Consider the following 14,396-nt stretch of genomic DNA (forward strand, 5'->3'; position numbering starts at 1 on the left):
TTGTACCTGTATTCATGATAAATGTCCACCAGGTGGAGATATTGCTCCATTTCAAGAACATTGAGTCTCTTCTGCTGTGGGACACAATGATGAACCTGTTGATTACAGTAGTAGATGTGTCAATCAAACACAAATAGCCCTGCTCACTGAGCTTGTCTTCTTTTATTTAAAAAGTATTAACGCAATTTATCATTATTGGATCATTGCAAGAATGTCCAAAGTTTGACCTAGATCTGAGGTAATTTTTGTCTTGATTTATTTAAACTTTTTAGGTTTTTAGGGTTACTCTAAATTATGTTGTAGTGAGTGAGAGAGTAAATACAAGCTGTCTGCATGTTTTCACCCTGTGATAAAATATCGACCTACCTCTCCTGCCTGGTGGAGAGAAGCTCCAGTCCCCCCACCAGAACTCACATGAGGTAGAGCGCTGGATGATGTTAATGGTCAAGGATGACCCATGAATTAATTTTGGTTTGACTTTAGACTGTCCCCTTTTGTTGAAGTAATGAAGACAGCATGAGCAAAGTCTTACGTCTCAAGTCTTCTTCTTACTTATAAGGTTTTGAATAATCAGGTCCCATCTTATCTTAGGGACCTCATAGTACCATATCACCCCAATAGAGCGCTTCGCTCTCAGACTGCAGGCTTACTTGTAGTTCCTAGGGTTTGTAAGAGTAGAATGGGAGGCAGAGCCTTCAGCTTTCAGGCTCCTCTCCTGTGGAACCAGCTCCCAATTCGGAATCTACTTTTAAGATTAGGCTTAAAACTTTCCTTTTTGCTAAAGCTTATAGTTAGGGCTGGATCAGGTGACCCTGAACCATCCCTTAGTTATGCTGCTATAGACTTAGACTGCTGGGGGGTTCCCATGATGCACTGAGTGTTTCTTTCTCTTTTTGCTCTGTATGCACCACTCTGCATTTAATCATTAGTGATCGATCTCTGCTCCCCTCTACAGCATGTCTTTTTCCTGGTTCTCTCCCTCAGCCCCAACCAGTCCCAGCAGAAGACTGCCCCTCCCTGAGCCTGGTTCTGCTGGAGGTTTCTTCCTGTTAAAAGGGAGTTTTTCCTTCCCACTGTCGCCAAGTGCTTGCTCACAGGGGGTCGTTTTGACCGTTGGGGTTTTTCCGTAATTATTGTATGGCCTTGCCTTACAATATAAAGCACCTTGGGGCAACTGTTAAAATAAAAACTGTTAAATAAAATTGATTTGATTTGATTTACGTCAAACGCATCACTTTTTATGAATGGGAGATCAGAACATTAGCATACCATTCATGTGAACCATAGGAAGAGGAGGGGTGGAGGAAAAAAGCAGGATTGCGAAACTTTGTCATCCCTGCATCCGTCTTTCTTCTTCTCTCCTACTAAACCATCTAACTCCGTGTCCTCCTGCCCTCTCCTTCCTCCTTCTGTCTCCCTCTCTCTCAGTGTCGCAGTGACAGTGAGCCATCTCCAGCTCCATCTCATCCCTCTCGCTCTCGACCTCCTGTTCCTTCTGTCTCTCCGTCTTAAGGATGAAGGGGCTGGGAGAGCGAGGCCCTCTCCCTATTGCTTCTTCCATCTCTCTCTCCCTTCCTCCTCCTCTCCTCCTCCTCCTCCTCCTCTCGCACGGCTCGCACTCGCCGCTGTCTCACTGGAAGACAAGAAGGAGAAGGAGCAGGAGAAGGAGGAGGAGGAGAGGGAGGGGAGGAAATGGCGATGGGGGCATGCGGCGAGGAGAGTCTCTCCCTCTCCCTCTCCCTCTCTTCTTCCTGGCCGTCGCTAGGCCCTGTGAATAGGAGCATCTGGTTCATTTACAGGTACCAACCATGGGCTTTTTAGACCCCCATCGCTCTATCGCTCTCTCTCTCTCTCTCTCTCTCTGTCTCTCTCTCTCTCTCTCTCTCTCTCTCTCCATTCATTAGGGGAGATGGTGGGCGGAGGGAGAGATGCATGCATGTGAACATCATGGATGGACTGACAGATGTTAACAGCGTGCTTGCAGATGGAGGTGTTGTTCGAGTGCTCGTGTGCACCGTATGTGTGAAGACGGATGAGAGCTGCAGTTACACGGCCCCGTGTGGGAGCAGTGCAGCCGTTCTGCGTTTCGCCATCTGAACATACGCATGTGTGCTTTCTGAATGAACATGCGCTCGTAATGCTGCACCGGCACCCGTGATGCCTGGTGCGTCTTCCGATGTGCAGCTCGAGGATGGTGTTTTGCTGCTGCCATCTGTCAAAATCATGAAGGTGCAGTTCAGTCGTCTTGATGGTTGCAGGTGTTTGGCTGTGGGCTTGTGTCCTTGTGTGAAGGGGAGCATGCTTCTCTGTGTTTACTGGTGTGTGTCTGTGCATATGTGTGTGTGTGTGTGTGAGAGCGAGAGATGGGGGGGCTGCTGGGAGAATAGGTACGGTGCACAGTGACAGAGTTTTAATGCTGCAGCTGGCATGACAAGTTCCAGCTTCTTTCTGACATGATCCTATTCAGTCGAACGTGGCTAAAGTTGTAGAGCCTTAGACTCTGGAGACAACATGGGTGACCCAAGTCACCTCAAAACCATTCAGGACTCAGAGTCACTCAGAGAGGTTGTTACCAGACATAAGAGGTGATGTCCATCGAGTAATTATCGGTCAAACCTCCAAACACAACGGATCGTATTTTTCTCTTACCTTTCCTGCCAGTTTCACGTTTTTGTGTCCAGACATGGTCTAAGTAACTCATCGTCTTCATTTGTTTAACAGCAGTGTGTAAAAGTGACGGTAAACACGAAGAACATTTGCTTAATGTCAAGTGAGATCAGGACTGGGAACACGCACTGGTCCCACACATCACTGCACCTGCCGGACTGCAGAGCCAACATGGGTCCTGGAGGGGAACCAGTCCATCCTCACCTCATAAAAAGTTCCTGTGTATTTCCTGCAGTCAGGAGAAACATGGGTCTTCCTGTTGGCCTTCTTCAGTTCCACGAGTCCTCGAAACTGAGGCACCTGCATGCTGGATCGTGCCCAGAGAAATGTGCCACAAGGCCAAAATCTCAACACTAGCAGTCCCAAAGTGATACTCATCATAATCTCCTCTCAATGGACAGTAAACACCTTCTCCCTTGTTTGCCTTGAGGTCACCACCGCAGAGCTCAGGTGGATCTACAGGTTGCTTTAGGCTAAGTTTTACCCCGGATGCCCTTCCTGATGCAACTCCATATCAAATGGAGAATGAGAAGGGGTTGGTTTCGAACTTTCCACATGGAAAAACAAGCACTTAACTGCTCTGCTGCCACCCCTGCCCACCTACGCACAATAAACAAGTGGTGCTAAATCACAAGAAATGTGGTTCTTTGGCTCGTAATCATAGGGGAAGCAGTTTTGGTGCCATATAGCACCTTTTGGTGCTTTTTGTGCTTAGGATCATACTGGTACCACCTTTTGTGCACCAAAAGTAGTTTTCCTATGATTACGAGGTGAAGCACCACTTGTTTTTGTGGCGATTCCATTGGTCTGGAAGAGATTATCAATGCTGGTGTTGTGATGCAGATTCACCAAAGGATGCAGAACACAAAGTTCTCCTTAAGACCGTACTGATCCTCACTGATCCTGATTCACTACTAACAGGACATTCCTACAATGAACCATTGGACATTTTGCAACACATTGAGCACACCTGTGGATTTAGGCAACTTATTGCCTCATTGCTCTTCTGCTAACTGTCATCTGCACCCGTGTTTAAAGTTGCCAATCAAATAGATCCCCTTAATAATAAAATTTTAAATCTGAAAAACATTTGAAAACGAGGCTTTGAGTGTGTTCAGCTCTTGGCCCTTCTGCAAGGGTAGTTTTGGTGGACCAGATCACGGTGAGCAAAGTGTGACATTATTCCGATCCACAAAGTTGTTGCAGAATATACACCGAGCTGAATCGCTGTCTGAATGGAATCATTTCACTCAAATTCACCAGAGAAGAAAGTCTGATCTTTACTCCCCTGACTGCTGCCTGCAGACTGCAGAAGTGATGGTTTCAGAGCGTCGATGCCAGATGGTGCTGTTGTTCTTCATGCTACATTTATTAAGAACATATGATACACGAGTTGGCTGACTGAATTAACACAGAGGGCAACAACTGTGTACTTCAATTTTTCTGTAACACATAACGGCCTGTGGGTATCAGACTCAGGCTTCATCGTATGCTCCCATGTCATGAAAAGTATTTCAGTGGAAATTGAAAAGATCCAGAAGGAAACATTTTGTTTAGGAGTCGATTACTTTATTGCTATTTTATTTAAAGTCTTCTGTTCGCCAGGTACTGAGAGTTATATGAATGCAAAGACCAAGTACTGCAAACATGCAGTGTTACGTGATAGTTCATCATTTTACAAGATGACAAGGTTCACCTAAATGCTCTGATCACTGCACAATATTTGATACTAAGAACTGTGAAAGACATGGTGTACTATGAAATAGGACAGGCCTGCTCAGATAGCTATGCAGTATTTGATCCAGAATACATATTTTAGGCTGTTTGTTCCCTTAATTGGGACAAACAGTAGGTAATGTACACGAAAGCCTTAAAATCCGCACAAGCTGTTTGTTGTAGTTGCTGATTGGATGACATTCAAACATGCAAACACGTTCACAGGATGCGTGATAGATCTGGGTCACATTGCCGAATAATGATTGATGTTAAAAGTATTTTTCTAAACCTGTTTCTCCAAAACATGTTTATCAAAAATGTATTTTATCAATCAAATCAAATCAAATCAATTTTATTTATATAGCGCCAAATCACAACAAACAGTTGCCCCAAGGTGCTTTATATTTTAAGGCAAAGCCATACAATAATTACGGAAAAACCCCAACGGTCAAAACGACCCCCTGTGAGCAAGCACTTGGCGACAGTGGGAAGGAAAAACTCCCTTTTAACAGGAAGAAACCTCCAGCAGAACCAGGCTCAGGGAGGGGCAGTCTTCTGCTGGGACTGGTTGGGGCTGAGGGAGAGAACCAGGAAAAAGACATGCTGTGGAAGTTTTATGTACACTCAACAAAAATATAAACGCAACACTTTTGGTTTTGCTCCCATTTTGTATGAGATGAACTCAAAGATCTAAAACTTTTTCCACATACACAATATCACCATTTCCCTCAAATATTGTTCACAAACCAGTCTAAATCTGTGATAGTGAGCACTTCTCCTTTGCTGAGATAATTCATCCCACCTCACAGGTGTGCCATACCAAGATGCTGATTAGACACCATGATTAGTGCACAGGTGTGCCTTAGACTGCCCACAATAAAAGGCCACTCTGAAAGGTGCAGTTTTGTTTTATTGGGGGGGATACCAGTCAGTATCTGGTGTGACCACCATTTGCCTCATGCAGTGCAACACATCTCCTTCGCATAGAGTTGAAGAGAACACCTCTCCAACGTGCCAAACGCCAACGAAGGTGAGCATTTGCCCACTCAAGTCGGTTACAACAACGAACTGGAGTCAGGTCGAGACCCCGATGAGGACGACGAGCATGCAGATGAGCTTCCCTGAGACGGTTTCTGACAGTTTGTGCAGAAATTCTTTGGTTATGCAAACCGATTGTTTCAGCAGCTGTCCGAGTGGCTGGTCTCAGACGATCTTGGAGGTGAACATGCTGGATGTGGAGGTCCTGGGCTGGTGTGGTTACACGTGGTCTGCGGTTATGAGGCTGGTTGGATGTACTGCCAAATTCTCTGAAACACCTTTGGAGACGGCTTATGGTAGAGACATGAACATTCAATACACGAGCAACAGCTCTGGTTATCATTCCTGCTGTCAGCATGCCAATTGCACGCTCCCTCAAATCTTGCGACATCTGTGGCATTGTGCTGTGTGATAAAACTGCACATTTCAGAGTGGCCTTTTATTGTGGGCAGTCTAAGGCACACCTGTGCACTAATCATAGTGTCTAATCAGCATCTTGATATGGCACACCTGTGAAGTGGGATGGATTATCTCAGCAAAGGAGAAGTGCTCACTATCACAGATTTAGACTGGTTTGTGAACAATATTTGAGGGAAATGGTGATATTGTGTATGTGGAAAAAGTTTTAGATCTTTGAGTTCATCTAAAACAAAATGGGAGCAAAACCAAAAGTGTTGCGTTTATATTTTTGTTGAGTATATGACAAATGTTTCCAAATTGATCTGTATTTGTGGAAATTTGTATTAACTGCTGCTGGAGGAAGACATTAAACCAACGCAACAAGTTGGACATCATACAGGAGTCGGAATTTTCAAGGTGTTTTCCTGCCCACTTCTCGGAAATAACCATACATTTGTTTGTCTACAGCCATGTAATAGACTGGCATCCTGCCCAGGGTGTGCCCCGCCTCACACCATATGACTGCTAGGACAGACTCCAGCCCCCCCAAGTCACCCTTAATTAGGTAAATGGGTATAGAAAATGAACAAATGAATGGCCCTGTCTGTTGGATGTGTGTTGACCTCACTCTGCTTTGGAGAGGTAATATGTAATGCTTGACTGACCACAATATCACCATCGATTTTGATGATTTCCTCCTGGCTGATCCATCCCTTGATTTGTGTTGACACATAGTTTCAAACATGAAAAGGTGATGAGAAGATTTTGCTGATTGAACAGTGAACACCCACCATTCAGCTTTTGCTCAGCTTCTAATCTGTTTGTAATTTTAAAGCCATTTAAGAGAGCTTCACAAAGCAAGTGAAGTGATTAAAAAGAACAAAAACAAGCAAAAAACAGCAGAAATAGTTTCTCCAAAAATACATAATATGCTACAGAACAATGTCTTCCGCCCCATATGATCCCTCTGTTCGATGTGCCAGCACTATCTCTATAAGTATACATCTCCAGGATGCATCATTACACACACACACACACACACACACACACACACACACACACACACACACACACACACACACACACACACACACACACACACGGTAAATGTCCACCAGGTGGAGAAATGGCTCCATTTCCAGAACCTTGAGTGCAAGCTGCTGTCAGGTGTTGATGAGCTGAACACTTCTGACTGAGTGGATCTGATCTGATTAGTTCAGGGACAAATGGAAAATGTGCAGCACTTTGGGTCCCGAGGACCAACGCTGGGAAAAACGGTCATAGTGTGAAGTGGATGAGAGTCAGTGACTCTCCACTGGATGGGACATCTGTCCATAGGATGTTTCTTTCACTTGCAACCCAAAGCTTATGACCACATGTAAGATAAAACTCGTGTTCATCTGCCTGTTCATGACAACAGTTGAGACTACAGCTTTTAGCGAACTTCTACTGTACCTGCATTAATGGTACATGTCCACCAGGTGGAGATATTACATTTCAAGAACCTTGGGACATGTGATTATCTGTCTGTTGCTTGTAGTAGTGGATGATTATTCCTTCCCGGAGGGTTTGTGGTGTCACTAAAAACCAAGAATTGAAAATTAATTTTAAAAAGCTAACTCAGTACCATGACTAAAGCCCCCAAAAGCTGCAGAAAACTGCACAATATTGTGTGCAGTAGAGGAAGTAATGCAGAAAAAGTGGACTTTGATGTTTTCCTGCTTCCACTGGAACATGCTCTTACTGACCTGAGTGCCAACTTGGATTCGAGGCAGAACTGATCTCGTTTAACAACATGGGAACAGCTTTCTGCCATTGTTGTGGATTGTTTGAAATTATTCCACATCTTCAGATGATTAATGGGACTTAGTCTGGTGATTCAAAACAGCGTCTGGGGAAAAGACGTACAATAAGAATAAAAAGAGAGAGAGATGCTGTCAGTCCAGAGACAGAAAGGCTTCCACAGACTGTGGAGAGTATCACAGATGACTGAATGAAGAAGATCACGGGGGAAATGTGATTAGAAAAAGATAAGAGTTTGATGAGGAGGTACGAGAGCAGGAAAAGGAGAATGAGCAATATCGAGATGTGGAGAGAGTAGATCACGATGATGGAAAACTAGACCATCAGATCAGTGTTGTAGTACCTTTGCTCCTTGACCCATGATTTTCCAGGTCTTCCTTTTGGATGATGTGACATTTGGTCTTTAAAACCTGGGTCATCTCAAGAAGATTCAAGGCATTTGCAACACATAAGGAATTTTACTCTTTCTTTGAGTAATTTTTAAAATAGTTTGGATGCATTGTCTGGTTTATACCTGGTCGTGCTGTCTGTTCTTAGGATCTCGGTTTGTTGTGTGTTCTGAGGGTGAAGAAGAAGTCTTCTGGTCATAGGACCTTTTCTTATCAGGCTTTCTTATGGAGCCGTTTTCCATTTGTAATAAAACTGATTGATCCTGTGGACTCATTTAAATCTAGACTGGAGACTTTTCTGTTTTCTCTTTAGTACAACTGACACTGATTGGACTGAGTGGTTTTGATTTGTCCCTTTGCTCTTTGTTTTAATTGTATTTTATTAATTTTATTGTTGTTTTATGAATTTTTTATTTCATTGCTGTTAGTTGTAATCAAATTTCTTGTATTTTGTGTTGTTTTCTGTTGATGTGTTATATTGTTGTGGTTGTCAGAAGGTTTGGTCGCCCAAATGAGTTGGGTCCACTCTTTAGGACCCTGCTCTTGAGAAATATCTTGGATCCCATCCCAGTAGTCACGGGGCGTGAGGTGGGGTTAAGCCGGCGCACCCGGAGGGTAGTGAAGCAGTTAAGTGTGATTTCTGGCCAGAATTGTTCACTTGGTGATGCAAGCATCAAATTTGGCATGAATGTTCTTCATAAATCAGTGTTTGAGAAAAAAGTGCGGGCCACTTGAAAATCCAATATGGCGGCCAGGTAGGGGTCAATGAAGAATTACACAGGGTCAAAATTTAAAAGTGCACCCAATTATATTGAAAAGTATAACACATTATTTGTCTGATCATAAATATTCCAAAAAGGTATAGTTTGGACTATCTATGTCTGACTGTTATGGAGTTATGTGGTAAAAACAGCAAGAATGGTGACAAAGGTCAGTTTCAGTTTGATTGGGGGTCAAAAGATAAAGTTGCATCAATTTTTATAAAATATGATGCAAATTATTGGTTGAGTTAATAGGGTTTTAAAAAGGAATAGTTTGCACCATGTGTCATGCTCAGTTGTCATGTTACAGGGTAACATACGAGGGCTGTCAATAAAGTATAGGTCCTTTTTATTTTTTTCAAAAACTATATGGATTTCATTCATATGTTTTTACGTCAGACATGCTTGAACCCTCGTGCGCATGCGTGAGTTTTTCCACGCCTGTCGGTGACGTCATTCGCCTGTGAGCACTCCTTGTGGGAGGAGTCGTCCAGCCCCTCGTCGGAATTCCTTTGTCTGAGAAGTTGCTGAGAGACTGGCGCTTTGTTTGATCAAAATTTTTTCTAAACCTGTGAGACACATCGAAGTGGACACGGTCTGAAAAATTAAGCTGGTTTTCAGTGAAAATTTTAACAGCTGATGAGAGATTTTGAGGTGATTCTGTCGCTTTAAGGACTTTTCACGGTGCGAGACGTCGCTCAGCGCTCTCAGCCGCCGTCGTCAGCCTGTTCAAGCTGAAAACCTCCACATTTCAGGCTCTATTGATCCAGGACGTCGTGAGAGAACAGAGAAGTTTCAGAAGAAGTCGGTTTCAGCATTTTATCCGGATATTCCACTGTTAAAGGAGATTTTTTTAATGAAAGACGTGCGGACGGATCCGCGCGTCGGGACGCAGCCGCTGCTGTGCGGCGGCACAGGAAAAACACCTCTGTGTTGATAACCATTTGTAAAATCCAGGCGGCTTTTGATGGCTTTCAGTGGAGTGAGTATATGAGAAATTGTTTAACAGGCAGGACATGTTCCAACTTGTCCTTAAGGCTTTCAACAGAGGTGTTTTTCCTGTGGCGGAGCGTCGCGGCGGCTGCATCCCGACGCGCGGACCCGTCCGCACGTCTTTCATTAAAAAAATCTCCTTTAACAGTGGAATATCCGGATAAAATGCTGAAACCGACTTCTTCTGAAACTTCTCTGTTCTCTCACGACGTCCTGGATCAATAGAGCCTGAAATGTGGAGGTTTTCAGCTTGAAACAGGCTGATGACGCCGCCTGAGAGCGCTGAGCGACGTCTCGCACCGTGAAAAGTCCTTAAAGCGACAGAATCACCTCAAAATCTCTCATCAGCTGTTAAAATTTTCACTGAAAACCAGCTTAATTTTTCGAACCGTGTCCACTTCGATGTGTCTCACAGGTTTAGAAAAAATTTTGATCAAACAACGCGCCAGTCTCTCAGCAACTTCTCAGACAAAGGAATTCCGACGAGGGGCTGGACGACTCCTCCCACAAGGAGTGCTCACAGGCGAATGACGTCACCGACAGGCGTGGAAAAACTCACGCATGCGCACGAGGGTTCAAGCATGTCTGACGTAAAAACATATGAATGAAATCCATATAGTTTTTGAAAAAAATAAAAAGGACCGTAACTTTATTGACAGCCCTCGTATGTCACATGTCATAGAATCCAGTGGACTTCGACATTGTTTGACATTTTCTTTGCAAACCAAACATTCAACACAGACAAAACTATTCCATTTATTAATCCTATTAGTTCAACCAATAATTTGCACCACGTTTTACCAAAATTGGGGCAACTTTAACTTTTGACTCCTATACAAACTGAAATTGACCTTTGTCACCATTGTTGTTGTTTTTACCCTATAACTCCAGAACATTCAGTCATAGATCGTCCAAACTATACCTTTTTGCAATCTTTGTGACCAGACACATAATGTGGTATAGCTTTCAATATGATTGGAGCGTTTTTAGATTTTGACCCCTGTGTAATTCTTCATTGACCCCTACCTGGCCGCCATATTGGATTTTCAAGTGGCCTGCACTTTTTTCTCAAACACTGATTTATGAAGAACATTCATGTCAAATCTGATGCTTGCATCACCAAGTGAAGGATTGTTTCAGTTATCTGCCACACTAGGGAACCCACGTGAACGTGGAGAGAACATGCAAACTACACAGAGAAAGGCCACAGGTGGGAAGCGATCCCATGACCTTCATGCTGTGAGGCAACAGTGCTAACCCGTAAGCCACCGTGCCACCCCAACAGAACACAATCAAAGGCAAAATAAAATTCTAACCTTTAATTTGAAACTATTTTCATTGCCTTTTGCGCTTGTGAAACAAGACGAGCCGCAGCTCCTGAGCTTCAGTGAATAATGATCCAACGTATGTCCGATTCCTCCACAGGTGCTTTCAGCTTCTTCTATCCGCTTCCTCCGGCTTCCTCCTACTTCCTCCTACTTCCAAAGTCAGGTTCGGTGAACTGGTGACTCTAAATTGACCGTCGGTGTGAGTGAGCGTGTGAATGTGTTTGTCGGTCTGTATGTGTCGGCTCTGCGGGGTGTCTCCTGCCTCTCACCCAGTTACCTGTGGGATAAGATCCAAATCTTCTGTTTGTCTGACCATTCTCTGTAAACCCCAGAGATGGTTGTGGGTGAAAATCCCAGTAGATCAGTAGTTTGTGAAATACTCAGACCAGACTAGAACCAACAACCATGCCACGTTCAAAGTCACTTTCTTCCCCATTGTGATGCTCGGTTTGAACTTCAGGAAGTTGTCTTCACTGCATCTAGATGCCTAAATGCATTGAGTCGCTGCCATGTGATTGGCTGATTAGTTATTTGTGTTCACAAGCAACTGAACATGTGTACCTAATAAAGTGGCCGGTGAGTGTAGACTGCCACTAAAGCTTTTTTTGACTTTCCTGTTCCTCCGCTGTCACTGTGGAGACATGATTTGGCAGTGGTGTGGACCTACCATATAAAGTTTCACTGTGTCCAAGTCTCGCCGTTGCTGCGGTAACAAGCAGCGACATTATACTGTATTTAGCATCTCTGACTGAGATTCTGGTCCAAACAGGTCCTGGGTGTGCTGTCAAAAATACACAGCAAAACTAAACACGTCATATGCCCGTTTCATTGACTAAACTGGAGGGATTGTGGGAAAATGTTGTAATTCTCGATAATTAAAAAAAACTTACCATCAGACAGCCTTCAACCCATCACATGTTTGACAAAGTGTGAGATGAGTGCTGGTGGAGCACGAAGCAGACTGCGTTCTGGGTTCTGCTTACTTTGGTCTTTGATGAGGACTCGTTGTGATGGCAGTAGCGCGCGCTGTGTGCACACCCTTGTCCTGGTGGTTTTCCGCGGTTTGTGTCTGTTTTGTGGTGCTCTAATGTCATGTCTCTGTCTCTTCTCTCACAGTGACTATATAATCAAGGAGAAAACGGTTCTTCTGCAGAAAAAGGACAGTGAGGGTTTCGGCTTTGTGCTGCGAGGAGCCAAAGGTAAGGAAATGGACCCTTGCCGCGGCTAATGTTTGACTTTCATTTGTGCATTATCTTGATATTGATAACCAGTCCCAGCAGAAGACTGCCCCTCCCTGGGCCTGGTTCTGCTGGAGGTTTCTTCCTGTTAAAAGGGAGTTTTTCCTTCCCACCGTTGGGGTTTTACATAATTATTGTATGGCCTTGCCTTACAATATAAAGCACCTTGGGGCAACTGTTTGTTGTGATTTGGCGCTATATAAAAAAATTGATTGATTGATTGATATTAACGCACTCTTCCCTGTCGCCTCTTTAACATGATGTGTCCAGCTCAGACTCCTATTGAGGAATTTACTCCCACGCCGGCCTTCCCTGCTTTGCAGTACTTGGAGTCAGTGGACGAGGGAGGCGTGGCCTGGAGAGCCGGTCTCAGGATGGGGGATTTTCTGATTGAGGTACTGTTTATGAGTTGACGTGTGAAATTAGTGAGTATTTTGTTGCTCTTGTTTCTTGTTTTGTCTTGTTAAGTTTACATATCACTGTTTGAACCAGGCAACACAGTGGAGCAGTGGTTAGCAATCTTGTCTCTGAACAAGGTGGTCCTGGGTTCAAATCCTGGAACTTTGAACTGTTCTTTTGTCAGGGTGGAATAATTGTTCAGTAAACATCATTCATGACTTTAAAAAAAAACAGAACTGGGTGCACAACTTTGAATTTATTTTGGATCTTCTCTAATCCACACAGGGTCAGAATTATACATACAGGCTCAAATATATACATACACCCCCACTAATATTTGGTTAAATGTCCTTTAGCAAGCTGCACCTTGACAAGATGCTTTTTAGGTCATCATCAACAAGCTTCTGGGATAATTCTGACTCAATATTTGTCCACTCTTCTTAGCAGAATTGGTGGAGTTCATTTAAACTGGTTGGTTTTCTGGCAGAGACCAGGCTTTTAAGCGTATAGGCCACAAATGTTCAATATGGTTGAGGTCAGGGCTTTGGAAAGGCCACTCTAGATCCTTAATGTTAGCCTACTTTATCCAACACACAACCAGATTTGATGTGCATTTGGGATTGTTGTCCTACTTTACCAACAAGTTTCAGCTGTCCAGTTGTTGACTTGAGTTGACGTCCCAATCCACCACCTGCTCCATGCTGCCGGGGTGGTTGATGATCTTAGACCTGATCTGTTGACCGGCATATCTCTTTAAAATTCTTTTAAAACTTCTTTTAAAGATTTTAAAATGAAATCTTTACTGCAGATATAACTGGAGAAGAAATAAATGAGGTCATAGCTTCATTAAAGTAGAATAAGTGTCGGGGAACAGATGGGTGTCCTGCTGAATTGTATAAGAAATTCAAAACAGAATTGGCACCTTTACTTCAATCTCATTAAAAAAATATAAAATACCTCCATCATGGACAGAGGCATTTATATTAGTTATTTTGAAACCAGGAAAAGATCTGAATTATTGTGAAAACTGCCGACTTATATTGTCAAAAAGACTAGTAGTTTCCTACCTGATCTAATAGATGAAGCTCAAACAGGATTTATAAGGGGTGACAAGCACAGGATAGTATAAGGAGAACTATACACACTGTAGAAGAAGCACAACATCAAGGAAGAAGCACGGTATTAGTAAGCATTTATGCAGAGAAAGCATTTGATTGGGTTAATTAGAGGTTTCTATATCAAGTACCAATATTAATATGAATATTAATTAATATGAAATCAGTAGATTGCGTAAAGACATTATATTACCAACCTAGTGCAAGAATTAAAATAAATGGTAATTTGACACATAAATTAATTTTAGAAAGCTCAAATAGACAAGGGTGCTGTCTGTCACCCTTATTATTTGTTTTATATATATATATATATATATATATATATATATATATATATATATATATATATATATATATATATATATATATATATAACCATTAGCACAGGTGATTCGACAAAAAAAAAAGGAGATTAAAGGAATTAAAATTCAAAATACAAACCACAAGATAGGGCTTTTTGCAGATGACTGATGATTTTTTTCTCCAACAACCAAAACAGTCAATCCCTGCCTTAATGAAATTAATGGACCAAATGATCTTCTTATGGCCT

At 42.9% G+C, this 14,396-nt stretch overlaps 1 protein-coding gene across 1 annotated transcript in view; it reads left to right on the forward strand.

The window, feature by feature from the left end:
- shank1 (SH3 and multiple ankyrin repeat domains 1) overlaps positions 1-14,396 on the forward strand; it is a 276,665-nt gene that overhangs the window by 228,758 nt on the left and 33,511 nt on the right. The window contains exons 16-17 of the mRNA XM_034189594.1: positions 12,211-12,293; positions 12,603-12,727. Coding sequence (XP_034045485.1) covers positions 12,211-12,293; positions 12,603-12,727 — 208 coding nt within the window. The remainder of the gene's footprint in view (positions 1-12,210; positions 12,294-12,602; positions 12,728-14,396) is intronic.

The sequence above is a fragment of the Thalassophryne amazonica genome, chromosome 16 (assembly GCF_902500255.1).
Source record: "Thalassophryne amazonica chromosome 16, fThaAma1.1, whole genome shotgun sequence".
In the NCBI taxonomy this organism is placed as follows: domain Eukaryota; kingdom Metazoa; phylum Chordata; class Actinopteri; order Batrachoidiformes; family Batrachoididae; genus Thalassophryne; species Thalassophryne amazonica.